The sequence below is a fragment of the Electrona antarctica genome (assembly GCF_951216825.1).
Source record: "Electrona antarctica genome assembly, chromosome: 13".
NCBI classification, from domain to species: domain Eukaryota; kingdom Metazoa; phylum Chordata; class Actinopteri; order Myctophiformes; family Myctophidae; genus Electrona; species Electrona antarctica.
Genome location: NC_136794.1, coordinates 30,165,577 through 30,193,290, shown reverse-complemented (window position 1 = coordinate 30,193,290; position 27,714 = coordinate 30,165,577). Strand labels below are relative to the sequence as shown.

The following is a 27,714-nucleotide window of genomic DNA, read 5'->3' as shown; positions in this document are numbered from 1 at the left end:
AGAGAGAGAGACACACACAGAGAGACACACACAGAGACACAGAGACACAGAGACACACAGAGAGAGAGAGAGAGAGAGAGATACAGACAGACAGACAGACAGACAGACAGACAGACAGACAGACAGACAGACAGACAGACAGACAGACAGACAGACAGACAGACAGACAGACAGACAGACAGACAGACAGACAAAAACAGAGACAGACAGAGAGAGAGATAGACAGTCGAGGGACAGAGAAAGATAGAGGAGATTTGTAGCTGGAGATAAGCATGGCCTATTGAACATTTCCGAACGATTAGTATCATGATTTATACCACTCTAATTTATAATGGGAATAATTTTCCAAGTCAACTAAGTTTAAAGCTTAATTTGAGAGCCTGTAGTGCAGTGTGAAGCCCATGGCACTACTGGTACTGTACCCAATCCCCATGCAGATGAATCCTTAAGATCAATGGCTTTAAGGATTAGAACTGTCAAGGATTATAACACCAAGCGTTAGAACTATTACTATATTGTTTTAACTCCAGCGGATGGCAGACTGAGTAATGTGCTGTTTGAGTTGTTTTTTTTTCTCATGATGACTGCGAGATGAAATGAGATGAAACATCTCAAGGTGTTCCTTTCAATAAAACATACTATACTACATATCTAGGAAGGGACTCTTGTGACCCAACAATGTGTGCAACAATATATTATGAATTAACGGCTTATAAGCCATATATTTCCAATAATTGTGAAAATAGCCAATCTAACTGTACAAGCTCACAACCAGCTACGAAGCACAGATGTCTTGGCATAATGTTTCAAATATACAAGCAACACATCGATATGAAAAAAATGTGTACTTCTCAATACTCGATACCTCGTATGTCCAAAACTGTGACATTTCAGCATTCAAATTCCAAAATATCAAAAGTAGCAGATCTACAAGCTCGAAGTGCGGCGCAAACTGCTACTTTTGATGCTTTTGTGTGACATTGTAGTAAGATCAAGCAGGACATTAATTTATGAATAAACACAAACAGTTATCACCATAGAATATGGAGATAAGAGCTTTCTGGTATCAGCACCGATACACTGTCCACCACCACTGCTGCCCTCAGAGCAAGCAGAGGAGAAACTATCTTGTTGCAACAAACAATCCTATCACAACGAATTTGCATCCAATTCTGTGGATGTTTGTGTGTCACCTCAGTCTAAGTGTGTGTGTGTGTGTGTGTGTGTGTGTGTGTGTGTGTGTGTGTGTGTGTGTGTGTGTGTGTGTGTGTGTGTGTGTGTGTGTGTGTGTGGTTGTGGGGGGGTTCAGCAAAGGTTGAACTTGACCCTTGTCTGCCAAGCCCGGGGTGAAAGGAAGGTCAGGAGGGAGAGGGTGGGATGGGGGATGGGGGCACGTCAACCCTGGGAAAGCAGAGAGGCGGTGAACGTCTCCCGGCCTGAACTCTGCTCAAGCTTTGACCTTTGACCTTTTGAGAGCGTAACGAGGAGGACGACGTATATGGGTATGGGGGGGGGGGGGGGTGGATGGGAGTGAACTGTCAGGACCACCTCTCACATGTTGTAGACACAGTAGAAACACTGTTTGAAAAAGGGAATGAGTGAATGGGTCGGTGAGTCCGAGGCCCATAGCGTTTACATTCCACCTGTAACCGCCTCATCACGTCCATTTGTTAAGATGATAGCAGACCACACTGATATAAGCTAGCTAGTGGCGACTGTATGCCGTCGTTAAGATGATAGCGGAGCACGCTGATATAAGCTAGCTAGTGGCGACTGTATGCCGTCGTTAAGATGATAGCGGAGCACGCTGATATAAGCTAGCTAGTGGCGACTGTATGCCGTCGTTAAGATGATAGCGGAGCACGCTGATATAAGCTAGCTAGTGGCGACTGTATGCCGTCGTTAAGATGATAGCGGAGCACACTGATATAAGCTAGCTAGTGGTGACTGTATGCCGTCGTTGGCGGTGGGTAAAAACCAAGCCCCCAGAAAGGCTGGTCAACGTTGAAGCCGCGAGTCGTAGTGGTCAGAGCTACGACTCAAGGTTTCCTCGTGCAATTAGCACGAGGAAACCACGCGTTGCTGGGGTTTAACATTGAGCGCTCGTTAGCACTTCTGCATTTGACCACCACAATTTGGTGGTCAAAATGTGGAAGTAGAGCGTTCCTCCGGGTGCTTCAAAACGCCACTGAGCAACTTCCATTTAAATGAATAGCAGTCTATCCTATCCAGTCAGAGAGAGAGAGAGAGAGAGAGAGAGAGAGAGAGAGAGAGGAGGGAAGATGTACAGAAAACAATAATGACAACCACTAAAAACTGACAAACTGCCTTGAACTGTGACAATTCAAGTTCAAGGCAGAAGGAGGACTCTCGACATGCAGGCAGATTGCACATAATATCCTCACTTCAAAAAGGTGCTGACACCTGTCCATCTCTAAAGTACTCTAAAGTACTTATGTATGAGAGGTTTCAAATAACCAGCTCCAACAGCTAATAAATCGATGTGTCATTGTGGTGTGTGTCCACTGTGCAGTGTGCACCACACCACCAACGCCACACCCTGCGCTGCAGACCCAGGCCTAATCTTTGACCCTGATGCCGACGCCCATTCTGGACTAGTGGTTCCCAAAATAAGGACATCAGGTTGAAGTGATGAAAAGTCAAGCCATATCAGTTGCATAATGCCGACTCAAAATGACAGGTCAATAAAGTAAAGATAATGTCCATCGGTCTGCTTCTATGACCAGTCTGTGGCAGTGTGGGCTAAACCGGCAGCAGAAATGAGGGAAGGAAGACTCATTTGGTGTGTTCCATTTTGTTATTGCTTTGTGAACAATGAGGAACTTGTAGATTGTGTGACATGGCCTTGGATGAACTTGCAGTATCGTCTCTGTCAGTTGGTAACCTCATATGCCCAGAACTGTTCATTTTCAGGATTCAAATAATGCGGCGCTTCCCTTTATTTTTCTCATGTTCCCTTTGTGGCTCCAGCACCTCACTTAAGTTTTTTCAGCGGATGAGCGGTGGTTCTTTTTAGATTTTTGTCAGGATTCAAATAAATAAAATAAAAACGGCAAAAATAGCAGATCGACAAGCTCAAAGCGTGTGGCTTCACGCAGAGTTCCGAGGTTGGGGATCTGCTACTTTTGTGTGACGCTGTACACTACAGTATGATAAAGTAGGTGGTTAATTTACGAAAAAACCCACACAAAAGATAATATGGAGATAAGAGGTTCAACTGAGCAACAATATGCAATGAGGTAGGTTGGGAACAGACAGATGTTTAGTTTATTCTGTCAGGGGTTGGAAGAAGTACTCCCATTGTTTTGGTATTTGAATAAAAAGTATCACTACCATGTACAAAGAAAATACTAGACTCAAAACACAAGAGGAAGAGGTCAGGTCACATAACACAAGAGGACTCAGGTCACATAACTTCACACAAAATGACAGTGAGGCTAGAGGCGCCACCGGGGGAGATAATCAACTCGACAGCTCGTCTGCCACAGTGGGGAGAAGTAACTACAGAACATGTTCACTTGAGTTTCCATTCATTGATACTTTGTATACTTTTAATCCACCACATCTCAGAGGCAAATTTTGTACTGTTTAACTATTATTTTGCAGATTATTATTATTATTAGAAAACATACATTGACAACTTTCGGCCTTACTTTATACCTAGAGTCGCCAGAGTCCTGCAACGGGGCCAGATATCCGTGGGTGAAAACAGGTGAAAATGTACTTTTATAAGTTCACGGGGACAGGCGGTATTGAACTAAGCGTGGGTGGGGAATATTTTATCGCAACAATCTATGTTTCCGCCCAAAAAACGTCACTTGTGTAACTTAACACAGCAGGCCAGTCAGTTGACTTAACTCACAAAAACATATTGAACATATAATATATAATACTGTTCAAACTTCAAATTAAAATCACCTGACAATGTAAACAAAGACACGTGCGTACTGCGTGTATGCACATTCTCGCACGTGGTTACTGGCTATACATATTGAAAGTGCCCTCAGGTCTTAATGGGTCGAGTAAAAAAAGTCAGGGTTCTTTCACCTGTGGTGTGCCAGCATCTAGCCCAGGACATGTGTGGCACACTGATAGCTAACAAGATTTCACATGCATGACTCACTCTATATGACTCACAATGACTCCTAAAGTTTATTTTCCTCCTCCAATGAAGTTGGGGGAGAAAAGTGACATACAGGTATCTAGTGAGATTGATAGATGGAAAGCAGAGCAAAGCAAAGTTCTTTGTTTACCCAGGGAAGTGGACTAAGCTCGAGATGCTTGTTTACAGCCACACCCTACTCATAGAACATTTCATGGTAGGGGTTCAATGCCTTGCTCAAGGGCACTTCAGCGGTGGTAATTTGGCGACCTTCCGGTATCAAGACCGCTCCGCAAACCACCAAAGAAATACATCCAATTGTAGCCAGAAGACAGTAAAGATGAGAACAGTGTCACAGACCCTTGTTTTAGAGAGAGAGATTGTATGACAGAGTTGTGGTTGGAATTTTGTTTTGGAGATTTCTTTGGTGTTTAAGGAATGAACTTAATCATCGTACAATCAATGAAGCCATTGTGCTGATCCCAGCAACGGGAGGTATGCAATTTCTTAAGACTGTACAACATTTCAATGTGATTTCATCACACTCACATGCACCCTTATAAAAAACCCTATACTGTACTTAGTTGACCAGGGATCCCACAGGGGTCTATTCTTGGTCTCCCGCTCCTTTCTTCCCTACATGAAATGTATTTATATTCGGTGCACTTATTTTCACTGAATGTGAAGGAACGCCTATGAAGGAACATGAAGAATCCAGAGTTCTAAATAAATTTGATAATTTCAGGACAAGACTTTCAGGACTACGTTCCTTTCCAGTGTAAACATAAAGAAGGTCAAAAGCAGCTCTGTTCAGTTCAAGTAGAACATCCTTTATTTATTAGTCCATAGCAAGAAAATAATTAACAAAATGCAGGTGACCAACGTGCACAGGTAGAAGCTGTGGACGTTAGTACAGCAAGGACTGTGGTAACTGTGGTGCTAAACACCAACATGTGTTTTTATCCTTAAATGAACGCCCTACTTGATCATACTGCAGCCTACAGCGTCACATAAAAGTATCAAAAGTACCAGATCTGCACATTTCAAGCTTGTCGATCTGCTGCATTTGCCTTTTTTATTATTTAAATCCTGAAAAGTTAACGTTTTGGACATACAACTTAAGGTTTCCACCCGACACAGACATATATTATACACATAACAGTTCTGTGTCAGTGAGTCCTCCAGACTAGAGGGGGGCGGAGCGACAGACAGTGAGAGTTTGTCGGATGTAACTCTTTCCTAAAACCAGATTCCGCAGCATGCCTGGCATGCCTGATCAGCCTGTCTCTGCGATGCACTGGGAGCAGCATTGTTATGCACACAGATCTGTTCCAACCGTTGCTTACAACACTTATCAGTCTTGGCTTTGAACTGGCACATATTTGACTAGTTTCCCAGAGACAGCAAAGATCCTCTCTGGTGTCTGTCTGCCTGACTGGCCCTGCATGCTTGCTTGCCCTCTATGGCTAACCATTAACTTTAACTCAATAGAGGGCAAACCGATATACATCGGTCCGGTTGTTTGATGATGGTATCGGACAATATGCAGTCGAATGTGTCCTGAATGTGTCTTGTAGAGATTAGATTGGAATTGGAATAGGAATGAACCTCTTAACCCCATCATGCATCCATATTCTGGAGGGAGCATTAAAAATAGCTGATCTATGAGTTACCAAGTTCAGAGCCAACTGAGTTTACTAAGTTCAGAGTGTTCAAAGTCGGCCATGCCACTGATGATGACCTTTCAAAATTGTATTTTGAAACAAAATGCCAGAGGCCAGACTGAGGATTAAAAAAATCAAGTTAAGCTTATGCGTTTACTTTAGATTCACTTGTTTTGCTTGTTCATCAAATATGGGCCAAAAACATTCAGGCACTGAATGCACGATTCTCAACCAGGGGTTCATGAACCCAAAAGGTGGGTCACCGCACATTTTTAACATGGGCCCGAAGATCAACTAAGGTAGGTAAGGGAAGCGCTGATATCTGTTCCACTGGCTCATGTCTTCATCAGCGTTGCCATGTCTGCTTATTATACGTGACTTTGGTCTTGTTTGTCTGTAAAGTCACTTGTAAATATTGGTAGTTGTGGGTTGCAGGATTTTTTGGGGCTAGTTTCTAAGTCTAGTTGCTTATATTTGGGCTTCCTTCCAAATGTTTAAACCAGTGATTCTCAATAATTGTCAAGTCAAGGACAATTTAACAATATACAATTTAGTAATTTAGCAGACACTCTTAATCCAGAGTGATTTACAGTAATCATGAACAAAAACATGGTAATACATACATAAAAATAGTCATCAAGAATCATACGTAAGCTGTAACAGTGGAATAGGACCCACAAGTTCATATGTTTTGGTGGCAAGAACTCTCAATACAAGATTTGTGATTAAAAGATTATTCCACTTTTTCCCCAATATTTATTTTATTGAATCACAAATATAATTTAACATAGTGCCAATAGTGCTCATTTGGCCTAGTCGCTTCTTTTGGGCTCGCTTTCATAGACCGCTGGTTGCATATTTCTATCGCACAATCTGGCAACACTGGTCTTCACACAACAGATACAGCTATGGGGTTTCTGAGGCAAACCAAGCTGACACACTGGTGGTGGAAAAAGTACTCAGATTTAGTTGAAAATACCACAATGTGGAAATACTCATTGACAAGCAAAAGGTGGTAACTGTGGTGCTAAACACCAACATGTTCAAGCTTTTTACTGACTGAAAGTATAAAAGTCACACCCGTGTGAAGTGAGGGGTGCTCTTATCATCATCACATTCCGTACTCAGCCAATCAAATCATCACATATGTCATTCCGGCCAATCACTTTTGGCGTCTTGCCGTCTTCCCCTTTCTGGCCTCACTTTTATCCTCAATATGTTCTTTGCTCAGCCAATCAAATCATCGCTATGGGGTGATCAGCCAATCATCAGCCAATGTTTGTGTTCATACAAACCCTCAAAGATGGGCATGAGAGGGGATAGTGCCCCTCAAAAATTACAATAAAACACACAAAAGCTTAGAATATGGATATAAGAGGTTTCTGCCAAACAGCAACAAGTCATTGTTGCTACCAAGTTCTGGAATGATGTACGTAAAGGAAGTAAAGGAAAAGTACCTCAGAATATTTCTAAAATGCACTCCGGTACACCACTGGATATAATAAGAGGAAGAAGCACTGTTATCCTATATTGCACCAGCTCACGATTTCACAGAACAGATAACGCACATCTTTTTGAGTCAAACCAAAAGCTGAGAAGAAGCGTTGCATTCTTGCGTTAGGTAAATTGAACTGTGTCAGTTCAGTCCGACGGTCAACCCAGTGTGATATTGACCAGGCTGTATTTGTGGCGTGTTGGTGTGTGGAGCGGAGCGGTGCAGAGTGAGGACCCCGGCCCCGAGGAGACAAGGGCCCCCAGAGACTCCAAATATTTGGGTGAAGCAGGTTAAACAAACACAGAGATAGGGGAGAAGAAGTGCCCGGCCCGACCCGCCTCCCGGCCCCTTTCCACTGACTTCTCTCAGACGTACAGAAACCTTGTATCTCCATATCAGGGCTGTCACAATTATGACATTTAGCTTTACAATTAATTGTCACATAAACGATTTAATTGTGGGTCTTTAGGCCTCTCAAAAATGTTTTGCACAGGGGCAGATGACAAAAAAACAACAACTTAAAAGCAGTTACTGACAATAAACGGATACCAATAATCTAAATACATAATGAATTTTGGCCTAAATATGCCATATTTAATATTTCATACTATAGATTTGTAACAAAATAGTGGAAATAGCCGATCTACAAGCTCACAACGCGTCGCAACGTGTTGTGAGCTTGTCGATCTGCTATTTCCACAATTTTTTAAAAGGTTTCAAAATGTATGAACCTTTCTCAACATGGACACAATTATGACAATTGTGCAAAATTATTGTGATTATCTCAAATAAATGTTATTATATAATATTTGTGACAGGCCTAATCTCCATCTTAAACGTAACATATGTGTCCAGTGTCACTCACATAAATGCAGCGAAAATAGCCGATCTACAAGCTGTGAGCTTGTACTGTACATCTTCCATTTGAGCTATTTCCCACAAAATGTTGGATGTGTGTGTGTGCGTGTGCGTGTGCGTGTGCATGTGTGTGTGTGTGCATGCGTGCGTGTGTCCGCCCTGTCTATCTGTCCACAGGGAACCCAGCGTGTCAACGCCCTGCAAGAATAGTAACTTTAAAAAGGAAATGTCACAAATGTGCATAAATGTTGTTCACCACAATCAGCAGAATTAGGGTCAATCTTTTTCTTTTAATGACAAATGGATTCTCTGTGCCAGTGGTCGTAAGCAACTAGGTCAAATACTGTACTTTAGTACAAGTAAGATACTTTTTACTTTACTCTTCCACTCCACCTCGATTCGCGAGCCTAGCAGTCATTTGCAGCGTGTGTCACTCAACCAACTCTCTTCCAGTTTCCAAAACCATGGCAGAAATGCCGAATTAGTCCACATGGAATGCCCTCGCGGGGGCCAACCGTTGAGAAGGCTGTATTAAATGGACAGAACTACTCTCCGGCGTATCAGTTTATATTTGCTCACTCTGATGCAACAGCGTGAGGTAGATAGGTGAACCTTGCGGATGCTTTTAAGTTTAGATAATGAGACTTCACTTCAGATGATGCAGCAATAATGTGCACACACTCGCTTGTTTGTGTAATAACGGCCTGCCAGTTCCTAAGGCACCGCAATTAGTTTACCTTTGATCACTACGCTTGATAAGCTAAGGAGCCACTGAGCGTGCACGCACGCGCACACACACACACAGACACACACAAAAGGTGATCAGCTCATGGTGATCAGCTCATCATGGTAAATCCATGTAGGCTACAAAACAGTTAACTTCTGACTAAGTCTGACACCAGAACAATACATTCAAGTAAAAACTGCTGTAAAATGAATAAAATTGGTAGGCTAGCTGGTAGTAAAAATGCACACATGCAAAGTATGCAGAAACCCATAATGTATTACACAGGTTGAACTCAATCACTTGTGTTAGGCACAGAGACTAGGGTAAGCTTACATTTCATATCACAAACACCATGTAGTGAAAACTCTGTAACAAAACAAAAAAACAAATCGATTTTTGGAAATCATGAATCGATTTTGAATCGAATCGTGATTCTAACTCGTATCGATTTTTTTTGACAACCCTAATAAAAAACTACGCCTAACCCTAAACCTCACAGAAACTATGCCTAAACCTAACCTCAAAACCACATCCATCCACCTGGGCGAAACAAGGGTAAAATCAGTAGCCTACTACAGTCGGTACAGTGTGTGGGTCTGGAGCTCACCTTTGAAGTAGCTCTTGACCTTCAGGTAGCCCACGCTGAGGCGGAGGACGGACAGCTTGTCCAGGCGTGTGCGCACGTCCTCGTTGAAGGGAAGGAGGTCGGTGAGGCGGTCCAGCTCCCCATTTAGCCGATCCCGGTGGCGCTTGGAGGGGTTCGACTTGATGACTCCATCTGAGCCGGGGATTTTCTTACTATGTGCCGGAAGGAAAGGGGGGGCAGAAAGAATTGACGTCAGAATTATTGGAATTTTAAAAAGGTAGAGAAAGACAGCAATGGCCAGCATGGGAACATAAGCCAAAAATAGCCATATAATCAATGAGAAATGAGAAATATTAAATGATCATACCTGAGGCTAAAAGAATATCGTATTTGAAAGAAAACTATCAAAAACGCATCACATTAAGCAGTCTGGAATCAGACAACTTCCTGGACTTTACATTACACAAATAAAAGCCTGAAACTGGTCTGGAAAGATGCAAACATTGTTTTTATCTAGGGTCAGATTTACCATTACAGACTAATTTTGAAAAGCCAAACCACACTCCGTATCAGCGACCATGGGTATTTAGAAAAACGCTTTTTTGTGATACAGCAAAATTATCGTACATTTGGGCATTTTTGGCATTATTGATCATACATCGTACAGAGGCTAAATTTATAGTAGGTTACAAATACGATCATTATCATACATCTGGAAACACCGTGCGTCAGACGCGCTGTGAGCTCGAAGATTGGCTATTTTTGAGGTTTAATGTTTGTTTTTAGTTCAATGTTTAAAAACACCATTGACAATGAAGGGGATATTTACGTCATCTTGTACCTAACACAAACATTAAATGCCATTAACAATAATAAAGATAATTTAATGTTTAAGGGAGTTCCAGCCGCGCCTCTAGCCTATAGCAGGCCAGTCTGGTGCATCTCAGGAGCAGGACACATAACATGCGAACAAGAAGGCACTGGAGCAGCTCAGACGATTTAGGCCCTTATTTTATTAAAACAGGGTGCAGGTAAAAAGTGACAACGTTTCGATGTGTCAATTACATCTTCATCAGTTTTGTCACCGTTTGTTTTACATCACCATTACATCACCTAATCAACATGAGTTAGTCTAGAGGTTTTAAAGGGTTAAACATTATCAAGGTTATTACTCTTTCGGACAAACTTCATACATTCCGGGGTACCACAGGGTTCTATACTAGATCCTCTATTACCTTCTACAACAAATCTTTTCACCGGAAATAGCCGATCTCAAGCTCACACAAGTTGTGAGCTTGGAGATTTAATTTTTTTGCCTAATGTTCAAAAAGGGCCCACTATCTCTGGCTAAAGTTGTATTGTACACTAACATAATAGCCAAGGCTGTTCTGTTTCAATCATTAACATAAAAATAAAAGTTTGAAGATGTCCTGGATTGAACAACGCATGACTAGTCTACTTTTCAAAGGCTTCCAATGTTCTGAGAAGAACTGGTGATAACGTCCTGTTAAGAAAAACGTCCTGTTAAGAAACAACTAGCATGTATGTAAGGGACATGTAACAAGAAACAACAAGCATGTGAGAGACATCACATGTAACAAGTTACAACACACTCGTTTCCTGACTGACACCACAAAGGAGCGGGAGAGAAAGGAGAATAAGGACCTGTGTTGCCATGTCTGCTTATTATAAGCAACTTTGGGTTAGTTATTTTGTAAAGTTTTTTGTTGCGTTTTGGGTCTTTATAAAGTGTACTTATTTGGGCTTTCTTCTTAATGTTGTTTAAACCAGTGGTTCTCGAGACATTGTCAAGTCAAGGAACCCTAAATGAATATGAATTTGGTGCTAAGCAAGCACCCACCCACCCACCCGAGAAAAGATCAGCCTACAACGAGTAGTGCGATCGGCAGAGCGGATAATGGGAATCGAGCTCCCAGCACTCCAGGAACTGTACAGAAAGCGGTGCGTGGTCAAAGCCAAGCGCATCATCAAGGACAAGCACCACCCAAGTCACAGACTGTTCAAACCCCTACAACGACCGCGACCGGGCAAGGGGCTCTACCGCAGTATCAAGAGTTCCACCACCAGGCTCTGGTGCAGTTTTAATCCGGCTGCTGTCAGGATGCTGAATGAGGCATAAGCCTTGTTCAGCAGCCTGACAGCAGGCAGTGCAAAAACTTTTCTGGCTCTTCCTGAACACACCTGTGGATTATACCAGGGACAATGACTTGGACTTAGCTCCCCCTCGGACACACCTGGGGACTACACCAGGTACAAATGACTTTTTTGTTGCACTCCCTCATGGAGCTACTTGCGGATTATACTAGGGTCAGTCCACCCTAGGTGGACACGCACTGACCTTTTGCACCTTAATCCCATGTATAACGCACTGACTTTTTTTGTTTTTCTATTGTTGCTCTTGTTGTGTTGTTATTGCTCTTTTTTCTCTAAGCACCTTAACGTCCATATATCATGCACAGTATAAGTATAACATGCACAGTATACATACATTGCTGCTATGCTCAGGCACCTTAGTTAGTTTTTTTATTATCTCAGGTACTTTGTAAATATGTAGATTCTGTTGATCTCTTGTTTTGATCTCCTTCCCACTTGCCCCCCACCCCTCTTCTTCTCCCCCCCTCTTCTTTCTATGGAAATTAACGTTGCGATGGGAACGATGTACAAAAACGAATTTCACCCACTTCTTTACCTTGTAAACCTGTGATGTGACAATAAAACTGATTCTGATTCTGATTCTGAAGTGCTGTTGAAATGTTTCAAAAATATTCCACATTTTGAACGTTTTTTTCCTTTTTAAATAGCAGATGTACAAGTACAAGCTCACTGTGAGCTTGTAGATCGGCTATTTTCAAATAGCCAAGAGTCCTAATTTGGTCTAGTACCCTAGTTGCTTCTTTTGGACTGTTCATAGACCTCGTTGCTTATTTCTCTTGCAAAATCTGGCAACACTGATAAGGACCCCTTTTAGCTTGAATTCCTTGTGAATCGTGCCCTGACTCAATTCAGGGCCATGCAGGGCAGGCAAACCAGCCAGCCAGCGCACCACAGCGTCTAGCCCATGCTTCCTTCGCCTGCATGTATGTATGACACATTCCAATAAAACAGGAACAGTGCTATCATTCAACAAGTGCTCTCTACTCACTGATGATGAAGTGGAAGGAAGAGGATGCAGCCATAAACGTGACTAACAAGCACCACACCACGGCTCCGCGCGTGAGTCATCATCCATCATTACCCTACTGAGATATACAAGTCAGACGAGACAGTCGAAAAAATGCCTGGGGGCCACCGACTTCTGCTGCCGCCACTACGGCCCTGCTCTGAAGACTGGAGGGGAGAGTGTTGCCCTGTCTGCTTACTGTGAGCAACTTTGGGCTTGATTTTCCTGGAAAGTCACTTGAATATATTGGTTAGTTGCGGGTTTAGTAGTAGCTGGGTGACCAGACACCCCGTTTTGGCTCGGGAGTGTCCCGTTTTCAAGCTGCGTGTCCCGAGTCCCGACAAATATCCTAAACACTAATATGTCCCAGCTTTCAACATTCACAAATACAATTGTCCCGGTTTTTGCCAGAATTAAGATAATAACAGTTGTTTTCAGTGGTTACATAGGCGTGTATCATGTTATTTGCAGCACCTATGGTGCATATTGCGTGCATGGACATGAATGGGCGCACGTGTGCGCAACAAACGTGCACATTGATTTTGGTCCTGGTATGATTTTGGTCCTGGTATGTCCGAATATAATGGTCGTCGTATTTTTTTGGCTTGTTCCTAAAGCGTAGTTGCTTATTTGGGGCTTGCTTCTTAAATGTTGTTTAAACCAACGGTTTAAACAACATGTCAAGGAGCCCTCCCCTTACACCCCCCCCCCCCCCCCCCATATATCAGATTTGTGTTGTTAAAATGTTTCAGAAATATTCAAAATGTTTTATTTCCCAAGATTTTCTTTTGAAAATAGCCAGTGCATAATGTTTAAAGTGCTCATGTGGCCTATAACAGTTGCTTCTTTTTGGGCTTGTTGTCATAGACCCTGTTGCTATATTTCTCTCGCAAAACCTGGCAACGGTGGAGACAGCCGAAAGCATAGCAAGAGCAGCGGCTCCCGGTCTGCTGTGCAGCTGTTAGCGAAGCTATACGCGTCCAGCACCATGCTGAAATATGACACTGTCTGCAGCACACGGATCACCTTTTACTATAGCGTCACAATGTGTGTTATAGCGCCGAGGCCATGTCAGTAAATATGGCCACTGGTAAGTAACGGAGACCTTGTTTCCATTTATAAAAAAATTGTGCTAAAGTTATATAGGGCGGAAAGTCGGAAACTTGACCGTTTGAAATGTTTGCGAGATTTCCCATCGTTGCCATAATGCATGGGTGTTCAACATGCGGCCTGGGGCTCAATAGGGGGGTCTTATGATTGCTACAGGGGTGGTGGGGGGGGTGGTGTACCAAATCTTTGTGTCATATAGGCTTGCTAGGGACTCCCGGCTGAGTCTAGCCATTACCCCAGTACAGCAAGTCACCATTACACAATTAATTCGTAAGGAGGTTAATTAACACTCGGTGGCTCAGTGATAAAGTGTCTGCATGCACCACCGCAGAGGCTGTGGGTTCGAATCCACCGAGGTGCATCCGGCCTTGTCGAGCGTCTACTAAACGAACACAATGAACCCGTGTTTGAGGGAATGAAGCCGAGTGAGGAGGGTGATAATTGTCATGGCACGTAATCTTACAGGCTGGGGGCGGCACCTGTCACCATGAGGGAGTGTTGGGCGGGATGTTTGCCTCTTTCTGATGCAATATTTGATCATTTCACCAGTTTTTTTTAAAAAAAGGTCTTACATTTTTTTAAATTGTAACTTTAGAAATGTGTAGATCCGAAGCGGTAGATAAATTACAGTTACTGTGTGGGGGTCCCCGGGGAGTCCCTGGGGGGGTCCCCCGGAACTGTTCTGGCGAGCCGCCCCGCGTCCGAAACGGTTGAGAAATGACAGAGTTACCGTGTGGGGATCCCTCTACTGTACTGTCACTGTACTGTACTGGCACACCCGAAATCATCATATATACAGTTAATATGTGCGTGTGTGTTTGTGTTAGGTTGCGCACAGGTGGTGAAAAACAACCATGCTGTTTTCGTGCTCAAACCCACCCAGCCACCCAGGCACCCACCCAGCCACCCACACACATTGCACACTTTTTTTAGTTTTTCTTCTTTCTAATTATTTGATCGGCCCAAAACATTGTGTTTATTGTCATGATTTGTCACAGCAAGAGTTGGCTTTGTCCGAGGGTTAAATGTCTTTAAATAAATACTTTTTGAAACATCTATGGGAAAAATGAATGGGGAGTTCTCTTCCGGGCCTGTCGTCGTCATGTGATGCTCTATATTTGTCGGTTTGTTTACTATTGAGTGAGGAAAACAATTAGGACATTAGGCTAGTCACCTCGGAGCCCCCCAAAATAATTTGGGGACCCCCCCCCCCCCCCCCCCCCCCGAGATTGGGAACCACTGCTGTAATGCAAAGCTAAAATGTCAAGAGGGGGTTCCACTGGAACATCTCCGGTCGACCACAAGCCTTAAAGTGCTGCTTTTGTGTCAAACCAGTAACCTCATCTTTTCTTTTTTTTCACCCATAGCATAGGCTTCATTTGTTCTGTTGGGTCTCACTGTGGTATTTCACTTGAGGGGCAACGGGGTAGCAGTGAAATCAGCTGGGAGAGACCACCCATGCTGAAGGCCAAATTCGAATTTACGAGTCTCGACGGAGACACATGTCACTAATTGCAAATCAGACCCACATGCTGGAAGGAAACCGCCGGCCAAAAAAAGCGGAGCCGGGAACGATAGATGAACGAGAGACGACACACAACACCACAGCGTTATCATATCTCTGACCGAATACACCTGCTGGCGAAAGGCCGGGGCGGGCGGAGTCTGCATAACAACTCTATGAATGGCTTTCGCCATGTCAAAAGATATCGTCGCTGTCGGGCAAAAACCTCTTATCTCCGTTTTTGTGGGTTTTTTCACATACATTAACGCCCTACTTGATCATACTACATTACTACAGCGTCACATGAAAGCATCAAAAGTAGCAGATCCGTGTGGATCTGCTTTTTTGCTGCTTTTGAATTTGAATGCTGAAAAGTAACACTTTTGGACATATGAGGTTTCCACCTGACAGAAGATACACTCAGTACATGTGGTGGTGCCACAGCTGCTGCTGCTGCTATGTTTAGAGATAATGAAGAATGAATTGCACATTGGTCAGTTCACATATGTATCTATCTTTAAAGGCAGATTAAGCAACTTTCTATGACTCAAAGTGATAGTGTCAGTCGTTCAGACAATACATTTCAGAGTGAAAACGCTCTTTCAAACTGATGAATCACTGTGTCAACAAAGCGCCGTGCAGAGGGTTTGGAGTTTCAAAAGAGAGGGGTAACCATTCTTGCACTTAAGTACTGAGCCCTTTCACCCCGAGAGAGAATAAACTGAAACAGCCCAAATATTGCGTCATTCCCAATCCATTTTCTTTATGGAGCTGACCGCTTTTGTCATAAATCTATTAATCTAACTAACCCAGAAGCAAACTGTACACACTCAATGGCAGTTCTCATTCGACATAGTCTCTGGTCATGGGTACAAAGTTAAAGTCAGTGTTGAGCAAACTTGACATGTCTCTATGATCAACGGCACAGGGCGTTGACAACTTTTTGAAGGTCAAATATCACCGAAACCCCTTAATTCCTCTGGCAGCAAGACATACTGCAAAACTCTCCACCTCATCCTTTCAAGAAGTCAAACTCTGTAACTTGCTCATTACACAAACTGTGGATGATGATAGGCCTTTTTTTTCCTTTCCTTCTCTCTCCACATTGAATAGTCTGTGGGGAATGCGGCCATAACTCAATTGCCGGGCCGTCGACCCGAGCGGTACCTTCCCAGAAACAGAGTAAGGACTGACCTCACTTTCAAGAAATGCCTGGTGAGACAAAAGCCAGTATTCAAGAGCCATTCTTTCCACCTTGACTTGACTGTGGATCATGGGGCCCCGACACAGGGGCCCCGGGCCGGTACCGCACCACACATCGGTGGTGAATTTACTCTCATCATCCCAACACCATCTTGCTTCATAAGACGCTGCTGTCGGGCAGAAATCACCAATGTCCATAATTCTAACTTTTAGTTTATTTTCTTAAATCAATGCCCTACTACTTGATCATACTACATAGCATCAACAGTAGCAGATCTGCAAGCTCGAAACGCAGCCACTCACGGCGCATTTTGAGCTTGTCGATCAGCATTTTCTTTTCTTTTTTTTGACGCTTTTGGACATATGAGGTTTCCACCCCACAGAGACAAAGAGCAAAGATAGGGGCCTAAACCTGGTGGACCCCTATAACCTTCTGATTCCACCAGGGGGGTGGGGTCTCGTGTTGCACTCTCGCTTGTCGTAATGACACTGGCATGCTTTTGTCTGCTTGCAAAGTGGGAGGCAAGACTGTCTGGTAGCTTCACAGATCTGACAGAAAAAAGAAAAAAAAAACCTCAGTGGTTGGCGGAATAACAACATAAACGACCCAAAAAAAGCACAGTCTAACACACGAGCGTACCTGTTGACGACATAATATAACACTCACATGATCCAGATTCCAGATATAGAGACGTTTGAGTATTGAACAATGGCCCACAGAGAAGATTTACAGAGAGACAGAGAGAGGGGGGGGGGGGGGGAGAGAGAATGACAGAGAAATGGCAGATATGGAGAAACAGAACACACACGCACAGTCGCACACAGAACAAAATATGTCACACACAGCTCTGTGGAAGCAGCAAGATGATAAATGAGGCTACAACAGAGAGGAGGACCTGCTTTTATTTGACACCCGCTCCCCTCGGTGTACAACACTACATATTGTACACTACTGTACTATAACTGTACTGTATGTATTTCCACTTATCGTGTCCCGAGGTGAACCCTAGGCATTCCTTCCACGTGAGCACTCTTTAGTCACGGGCTGAAAGTGGATTTACCTTCTCCCTTCACCCATCGGAACACGGCTGCCACGATCATGACGACATCTTACTTGACGATTAAGAAGCAGAAAAGATATAGGCTTCAAGATCGTAGTCAGCTAATTTCCTTTTTTAGAAAATGTTTGAAAACATTTTTCTACATGGAAACGATTATGACGAATACAAAAATATAAAAGTAGCAGATCTACAAGCTCAAAACAAGCTTGTGGATCTGTTTGATCTACAAGCTCAAAACAAGCTTGTGGATCTGCTTCTTTAGATGATTTTGTGTGACACTGTACAATGATCTAGTAGAACATTCATTTATGAGAAATCACACCCATGTGAAGTGAGGGCTGCTCTTATCATCAATTCATCATTAAATCATTCATCATCATCTCATTCCAGACAATCACAATTTGCGTCCTCACTTTTCCGTCTTCACTTTTCTGTCCGTTTTCATAGTAAAGCATCAAAAGTAGCAGATTCACAAGCTCGAAGTGCGAAGTGTCACATTTTGAGCTTGTAGATCTGCTACTTTTGCTATTTTGGGAATTGAATCCTGAAAAGTGACATATGAGGTTTCCACCGACATTGTTTGTTTTGGACAATAACCTGTCCAAAATAATAAAATAATAGTCCATTTTCCGTTATTGTTGCGACAGCACTGAGGCTTGTCCATCTGCTATCTCCTGCGAAAGCTTATGCCACAATACAAATGCTGGGATTTACCGGTAAGTGGTTGTAATAAACCCAGCGGTTCTCAACCTTTTCTAGATCAAGGCCCGCTTGAAAATGTCAAAAGCATTCACATCTGACCACTTAACAAGTGGTCAGTCAGATGGGTGGTCTCTTTTCAGAGCGTGTTTATTATTTAATGACCAAATCAATCAATTATGTTAACGGCTTATATATATATATATATATATATATATATACATATATATATATATAATTGAAGGTATTTTTTTTAGTACTGGTATTATCATCACTCAACTCTTTTTGAGTTTTGCTAAACAATTATACACTTGCAATATCCTCCCACGCCCACCAAGTTGTCCCCTGTGAAACGTACATGTACCGTTATATGTTAACTGAAATCTAACATTATTACAGTTATCTTTGCGCCGTGTTTCGAGCTTGTGGATCTGCTACTATTGATGTTTTTGTGTGACTCTGTAGTATCGGTACTTTACAAGAAATCAATTAATCGATATGGCAATATATCGATCGAACATCCAGACGATAGGTGAATCGAACGAGGGGCTGCTGTATCGATATGGCAATAAACGGCATGAATTATCTTGGTGACGCAGTGTTGAAAAAACGTACCTCTGTTTAACGTTATCATTATCAAAGCCCCCATTGCAAGTTGCAATGCACTCCCTTCCCAGACCCCTTGTTACGATGTTTAGACATTTTATTTTAATTTAAAGATCTCTGTGGGCCTGGAAGTGTTTTATTGTATTTGTGCAACATGGTCATTATTTTGAATAAACGTATATATCGATATATTGATATATATCGTATTGTGGCCTCTGTATCGTGATACATATCTATCGTGAGATTGCAAACAATATCCACCACTGCACGACAACAACGATTTCCTTTTTACGTTTGTTAACTTGTATTCTAAATTGTGCCTTTGGTGCATCATCATGGCTGTGATTCTTATTTGGTGTGTTGAACACTTTGGTGAGGGTTGGAGGGTAGTAGAGGACGGGGCCGGGCTAAGGGCCTTTGGGGACTACTGTAACTGAGTTAAACTTAGAACAATGGGCAAAACGCATATCGTTGATGAGGCCCCCCCGGTAGATGAGACAGCCCTGAGAACAATGGGCCACTATGTTATTGTGCACCAAGTTTGTTTTGGCTTTCTGCCTCACCCCTATCAGCAAGGCAGCGGGTGTGTGTGCGTGCGTGCGTGCGTGCGTGCGTGCGTGCGTGCGTGCGTGCGTGCGTGCGTGCGTGCGTGCGTGCATGCATGCATTCGTACTAAAGGAAATGTGCACTGTCTGACAAACCAGGAACTTAACGTGAGATACAATACTGTACACACACACACACACACACACACACACGCACACACACACCGGACAACACCACCACGGACGACAACACAACACACATTTCCAACCTCGCCACAAGCTCTCGCTCCCTGCAGGGATTGTAATGAGCCCTAGGAAATAATTAAGCCATATTTTCACACAGAACTCCTTCTACAGAGTAATCACAACAGCATGTAGAGAAGAACGCCTGAAATAGAATAGATGTTCAACTACAGGCAGCACAGCACAGTGAGAACTAGAAGGGCAAAAAAACGCAACTACTGTGCATTAAGTTAACAAGCCTGTACTGTAGCACTCGTGTTGTTACTGAAGCCCATGTAACACAGACAGGTTGGGTGGGGAGGGCACAAAAGCATGAATGATTAATATCCATGAATGTATTTTAACTACTTTAAACGACTGTCGGGTGGAAACCTCACATGTCCAAAACTGTTACTTTTCAGGATTCAAATGTAAAAAATGGCAAAAGTAGCCGATCTACCGAGCTTGTGGATCTGACTGCAACTTGTGATGCTTTTGTGTGACCCTGTAGTATGATCAAGTGGGGTGTTGATTTACGAAGAAAAAAAAACACACAGAAAGATAGGTTTCTGCTGAAAGCCCATGATATAAGTGGATAAGGTATTTTTACAGACTTTGCAACCAAGAGAGACAACAAAAAGTGTATGTGTGCGTGCTTGCGCGTGTCAGTTGTGTCCATTTAAAACAGACTTCTCTGGACGGACAGAGCTGCGTTGGAATGCCACTATTCAGTGACCACAGCCTTTTTACAGTCCGTCTCAATGGTGTCTTTGTGCAGCCAAGCCCAGATGGCTGTCCAGGAAACCTCAGCCCTGGCTGCACAGCTCCACATCTTCATAAACACAGTCTGCGCGCGAGCACACACACACACACACACACACACACACACACACACACACACACACACACACACACACACACACACACACACACACACACACACACACACACACACACACACACACACACACACACACACACACACACACACACACACACACACACACACACACAAAATGTATTCATATATAATGTTTAAGTTTTTTGTATCTCTGATGGTTGCACATTGTCAAAGAATATGAGGGCTGGAAGAGAGAGAGAGAGAGAGAGAGAGAGAGAGAGAGAGAGAGAGAGAGAGAGAGAGAGAGAGAGAGAGGGGGGGGGGGGGGGTTGAGGGGACTAATAGAAGAAAGAAAGAAAGAAAGAAAGAAAGAAAGAAAGAAAGAAAGAAAGAAAGAAAGAAAGAAAGAGAGGAATAGTGGGGGAGATGGAGAGCGAGAGAAAGAGAGAGAGAGAGAGAGAGAGAGGGAGAGAGAGCTCAGAGCAGAGCAGCGCTCAGAGCAGAAGTGTTCCCATAATGAGCAGAGGCCGTATCAGATTACAATAACATACTTTGGGCCCGCAAGCCCCCGCCTCCCCCCCGCCCTCCTGTAAGCATCGCGTGAGAGCGCAGGCCGAGTCTACAACTTGATTGTGATTAATGCGAGAGTACTATTTCCATGCCAGACCAAAACTATACACGAAGAAGAAATTCTTAAGGTAACCCGAGGAAAAAAAACTGGATAGAGAGAAAAGGGGGGCCCTCTCTCTCTTTCTCTCTCTCTCTCAAGCTCAAGTTCAAGTCCAGCCCTTCAAAACAAAAGACAGCTCCGTGCCTTTTTTTTTTACAGCAGTCAGCAGCCTCGTAATTTTTTAGATCAGCCACTGATCAGTGTTTCTAAAACGTTTTAGATTTTTATTTCAAGGACACCACAACTCTGAGACTAGAGTAATGGAACCTTACGGGTCCATTTTTTGCACACGTCATTACATATACATACATGATACATCAGATGTAAGGGTCCATTTGGTTCCATTGTGTTGGCCTACTCTCCACACACACACACACACACACACACACACACACACACACACACACACACACACACACACACACACACACACACACACACACACACACACACACACACACACACACACATTTATTTTTTGTATTGAAAGGATAAGCCCCTTAAGTTGAGATGCATCATCTCGTTTTAGAGGGGGTCCGCGAATTCACTCTTATAGCGTTAGGCTACTTATACAGACAGCATGTCACATGTGTGTACTGTAAGGTTTCATTTGGTACACTCTCAGAGGAATAGTCTACAAATATGTAAGGGTCAATTTAGAAGCCCCCTTTCAACACAAAAGCAAGCTCGTTTATATAGCCATGGCTAAGCTATAATGGCACTAGGGCTATAATGGCACAGACCTGTGGCGTGCAAGTATAGGCGACACAATATGTAATAACATATATATATATTGTACTTAAAAGTTAAAACGGATTTAAATATCTACATACTACGTTTATATATGATTTCGATACGTAGGTCTATGCTATTGTTAATGTTAGTTACTTATTAGGACAGATTTAGATTTTAAGACTCTCGTAAATCGATCAAATCCACAAGAGTCTAAATCGGGCTATAGCACAGACTTCAGGCAACTCGAATCATGCCTATTCTGGTCAATAACAACGTATAATATCCTGGACCACAGCACAATAGTGATAACAACGTAGATCATGCAGATCGTGCATAACCAAGTTACCATTACACATACATATAATATACACATGACATAAGTAGCCTATTCAAATCATTAAAGGCTCCCCCTCCTCCACCCCGCGCCTTTCCCTTTCTGTGTGCAGTGAAAAGTGAAATGAAAAAGCGCATATCGCAGCGGTAAAACCGTTTTGTGCACTGCTGTGTGTGTTTGTTTCTTACGGTTTTTGGACGGGCTTCTTCCGCTTCTTGACAGCATAAATCCCAACGTTACTCAACATGGTTGTTGTTGTTCTGCCGCTGCTTCTCTTGCTTATTGTTTCAATGACAAGAAGAAGACAACCAGTAACATCCACCTCTTATTAGTACATGCACTTCATCCACAGGAATAATAATGTCCGGACGGTCCGGTCCGGTGATGATAATAATAATAGCCTATAACTTAAGTCCCGATCAGCGGATCTGATCTAAGACAGGGACCCCGGCTCCGAGCTTTCCTCCTCGGTCCGACCTTGGTGATCTCTCTGGTGCGGTCTGACCAGAAAAGAAGAAGTGGGGAGATGGTGAAAGTCAAAGCAAAGTTTTGGAAAGATTTGTCTTTTCTTCTCCCCCCCTTTCTTCTGGGAATGAAATGCGTGTTACTTTTTTCTCTCTGTCTCCCTCCTCCGAGCAAGTTTTGATTTGATCCCCCCTTTTTGAAAGAAAAAAAAAAGTGTACAACGCGCCGTCCCGTCCAGCCCTAAAATAAACAATACTAGTCCTTGTTATTCTGGGTCACTTGCTTTGCCCGGTGGTGTAAGTGATCCTTTTTGGGAACTGATTTGAGCTGAGCGGAGCGCAGGGCAGAGCGCAGCGCAGCGCAGGTAGAGTGCAGTGGAGAGTGGAGGCCTATCGGTTTTTGGCATGGGGCGTTTTCAGGAAATCGTATATGTTGCAGGCGGAGAGGCTGTTAAGGTGGACTGGAAGTTGGAACTGTTTAGAGAGAGAGAGAGAGAGAGAGAGAGAGCGAGAGAGAGACCCAGGCCAGACCCATAAATATAACATTAATTTTAAAATAGCCCATGAATGTAAAAAACAACAACAATTCAAATCTTGAAAAGTGTGATTTCATATTGATGCCAATTAATAAATAAGAACTTAAACCAGTGGTTCTCAAACTGTTTCAGGTCAAGGACCCCTAAATTGATAGTCTATGTATTTGGCCCCTTGGGGTTCCCGCCACAGACCCCACTTTCAAGCTCAATCGACCGATCGATTCATGGCCACCCATCTGTACCCTTACACGTTAAGTGGTCATGTGGGTGGGCCGCGATAGAGATATTCAAGTGACCCTTGATCCAGACAAAGTTGGAAACCACTGTTTAATCATTTGCATTAAATACTATAACCTACACATTAGATTAAACGATATGTTCTTTGCCCGGGACCCAAACTAGTGAAGATAGCAGATCTACAAGTGCACAACAAGCTTATAGATCGGCTATTTTCACTACTTCTTCATTAATGGTATTTAAATTTTTGGAAATGTTTTAAATATGTATTTTTTTTATGTAGGGAAAGAAACATTCAATTTTTACTCAAGTCGTGACCCATAAAAATTGGTCTGTGACCCACAAATGGGTCCCAACCCACTGTTTGGGATAAGCAATAATTGTTTTTCATTCCTCATTGTCTGAGTCATTGTAACTCATCTTTCTCCTTGGCTCTGCTGCTGTACACAATGGCACCCCTGCAGGTCTCTCACACATACTACCGCCACACAGACACCCAAATGACATCATTGTATCCTTTCAAATAATTGTTATTTAGGTCTCACTTAAAACTTTAAGACCTATTGGGCTTATACTGCAGGATCAGCCATCTCGTAGGAGACTGAATGTTGATTTATCGTTGAAAAATTTCCCCATAAACACACCCATGTATTACTTCAACGGGGGCCTAAGAAAAGATAAACAACCAAGTAGATTTATGTGCCATACAAGTGTGGGCATACACTGATGTACTGGCTGTTTATCTTTGCTTATAAGCCTCCATGCAGCAACATAATTTATGAATTCATTCTAGATTATGTTTTTTTACATGAGGCCTGCACACTACACACATGTGAATGAAAGCAACTGTAACCCCTTTTTAATGAAAACATTTTAATTTTGTCAGTATATATTTTGTCTGCCATCTGTATGGTAGAGTATGTTATAATAACAATACAAATTATACAATTGGGGTGGTTGTATTTTGTTTCCCTGCTCTTCTATTGAGATATGTTCTTACCTATAGATCTGACAAGAATTTTGACTCGATGGTCAAGCTTCAATTGATCTCCTGAGCACGCAGGCAGGCTCTATTAGCTCAATGGTAAAACATGTCCGCACTTGCGCAGGAGGACGGGTTCAAATTATCTGGGGCAGAAGAGGAAAGTTACAGTGCAGCTTTAACCATGCACTTTCAACCTGGTGTCCATATTTTAGGCCTATCATTATAGAGAATATTTTAGAAAAATAAAATCCTAGCATTTTCAAAAACTATTCGGAACATTTCAAAATGTCTCTGTCGGGTGGAAATCTCATTATGTCCAAATCTGTTACTTTTCAGGATTCAAATTCAAAAACAACAAAAGTAGCAGATCTACAAGCTTGAAACGAGCTTGTAGATCTGCTACTTTTGATGCTATTGTGTGACACTGTAGTATGATCAGGTAGGGTGTTAATGTAGGCTACAAAAGAAAACACAAACATTTAGAATAACATAAGACGTTTCTGCCCGACAACAATGGTTGATATAGTTTTCTTGTTGGATTGGCAAGGCTGGAACTGGAAAGTACTACTCGAGTAGTGTAGGCCTACTTTATCTACAATTTTGAGGTACTTCTACCTTACTTGAGTACCGGTATTTCCGTTTCTTGATACATTATTACTTAGCCTTCTTCTACTCCACTGTCTACATCTCAGATGCAAATATATAGCACTTTTTACTGAACAACTAATTGAAAATAGTGAGATCACAATGCGTCACATGCATCACGATGATGTTCAATTAAAAAAAAGCTGACATCTTGACATATCTTTAAAAAGAAATACTTTTGCAGCATTAATTACATTTAGCTGTCGATAGTTTTGTACTTATACTCAAGTAAAATATTTAATACCAGCCAGGACCTTTACTCTTATTAAACAGAGTATATTTCTACATTGCAGTATACTTATACTGTACTATAGATCTTTGTATTGGCTATTCAAAAACATTCAAGCTTGTACAGCTGCAGTTTTTTGAACAATTTAGAAAAATCTTGTAGAACCGGCCTCAGGTCTTAATGGGTTTTAAGTAATACAATTGAGCACGCCTACTTCCTCCACCACTGGCTGTGTATGTGCGGTTGGTACCTACAAGTTATGTGCTGTTTGTTTTATGGCTGATGCGTATCTTGTCTCCTCACCTCAGCGGACTGCACCTCAGTGACAGTATACTGTGTGAGAGGTGTTGCTCAACGGTCCCCATAGAGACCAAATTCACACCCCCCACATTCTCTTCTTCCCTTTTATAAACAGCGGTTGTTTATCTTGAGCGCGGCGCACTGCACTTCCTCATAGCGACTTGTCTATCACGGCCCACATTCCCAGCTCAATGAAACAACTTCAATGTTCATCAATATTGAACGTTTGCCTAACACTGTTTCTCTCAAACATGTCCATGCCAATGACCCCTACATTCATATTGTCGCTGTCGTCAGGGCAGAAAGCTTGTATATATCTCCATATTTTAACTTTTTAAAATATAAAAGTATCGAAATTGCCAATGCACAAGCTCATTTTCAGCCTGCTACTTTTGAATTTGAGTCCCGAAAAGTAACATGTTTTGGAGTCTTGGACATAATGAGGTTTCTACCCGACAGAGATGGTATATTGGCTCGCCTGCAGACCCCGACGCGCCCCACACTATGCGCCAGGGACCCCCATATAAGATTTGAGTTGTTAAAATGTTTCAAAAGATTATCTTTTTTCTTTCTGCAAAATAGTAGATCTACTCGCACACAACACACCAACTGTTAAAGTGGTTATATAGGAACTCATCAGTTATTGATGAGGCATTATAGGCGTCTAGACAATATTCTAGATGTGATGGATATGCTTTTAATGTACATGATATCATGGGGAGAAGTACGTTAGAAACCCAGTCAGACACAGATCGGTGGTACAGTAGTTCTGCCAACAAGCACACAGGGCTCAGACCATCGTCATACAGTACTAGCTGCTACAAGAACAAGCTGAACCATAACAGACAGGCTGTAACAAAAACAATAGCCATCAGGCCTAATAGCGGAGACATCTTGGTTGCTACAGGCTACCACATATCATATCATAATGTTTTATATAAGTACTAGAGATGGTAAAATATAAAGGTTAGATATAAACCTATATATGATTATATGATTCTTTCTCACGATCCAATAGACTCTGCACATACGCCATTGCTGCATAATGAGTACTTTTACTTTTGGTATATTTTGATGCCAATACCTTTGCAATTTTGCTCTTTGTTATACCGGACTTTTACTTGTAAAAGAGTGTTTACATTGCAGTATTGATACTTTTACTAAAAAAAAATAAATAAAAAAAAAGAGTACTTCTACCACCACTGCTTAACCCCTAACTGCTCCTGATGAAGTGATGAACGATGTGCTTTGCATGTTTCAATTCAATTCGATTCCATTTTATTAAAAAGACCCAAACATTGGTCCACCATGGTTTCCTTCTTTTGGCAGAGGAGCTAATGTATATAGGCCTAAATTAAAGACAATATTTGTAGCTGGGACATTTTAATTACCTTCTGTGATGCGTGTCTCGTGGTTAAAGTCGTTTGTTCTGGCCCCACCCCCAGTCTGTGAGATTATCAAATCAAAATAAAATACTTTAAAGTAGCAAACAATACACTATACTGTATCTATCTGGAGAGGTAATAGTGTCATATTCCTATTTCTGTAGGACAAGCCATTTTAGTCAATCTGCATTCTCAGTTAAAAACTGCACTTTTGATATGCTCTGCCATTACGAATAGACGAAATGTACAAACCAATTGAACACAACCTCAAGGAATGGCTTATAGGGCCCGCAAAATATCACAAAATATCCTAGGACCCTAGGAGAGACACAGATCAATCACTTTGCTAGAGTGACATGACGAGCTTGTAAATGTAAACAGTGACTTTTCCATGCTATTACACTACTTTAATTAATGGTGCAGATCTGCTCGGTTCATACTTGTGCCATAACAGAGGGACTTTAGAAGGGAGGATTGTATTATCTGGACTTTCTATCGAACAATCAAGTATCAGCTAATGTGCTGGTGCTGACGACGCACAGAACGGTGGATGCATAACAGCCAAGCACTGGTCATTTAATTAAGCCACATAAACATTTATATTGCCAGTCAGGTGCACGTGTGATCATTAATTAAAAGTAAAACTCAACTCCTCAATGCTCTGTAAACAACTCTGCACTGCTGAATGTTTTGCTTTGTTTAGTGTCTTAATTGTTATTCTAGTCTGTTGTCCCCCTTCTCTGACTAATCAACTACTGCTACATTATTT

At 42.4% G+C, this 27,714-nt stretch overlaps 1 protein-coding gene across 1 annotated transcript in view; it reads right to left on the bottom strand.

Annotated features, from left to right (window-relative positions):
• The window catches only part of ahr2 (aryl hydrocarbon receptor 2), a 73,644-nt gene extending 50,710 nt beyond the window's left edge, over positions 1-22,934 (bottom strand). Inside the window, exons 1-2 of the mRNA XM_079518919.1 lie at positions 22,353-22,934; positions 9,475-9,665 (exon numbers count right to left, since the gene is read on the bottom strand). Coding sequence (XP_079375045.1) covers positions 9,475-9,665; positions 22,353-22,411 — 250 coding nt within the window. The 5' untranslated portion in view covers positions 22,412-22,934. The remainder of the gene's footprint in view (positions 1-9,474; positions 9,666-22,352) is intronic.
• Between the last annotated feature and the right edge of the window lie 4,780 nt (positions 22,935-27,714).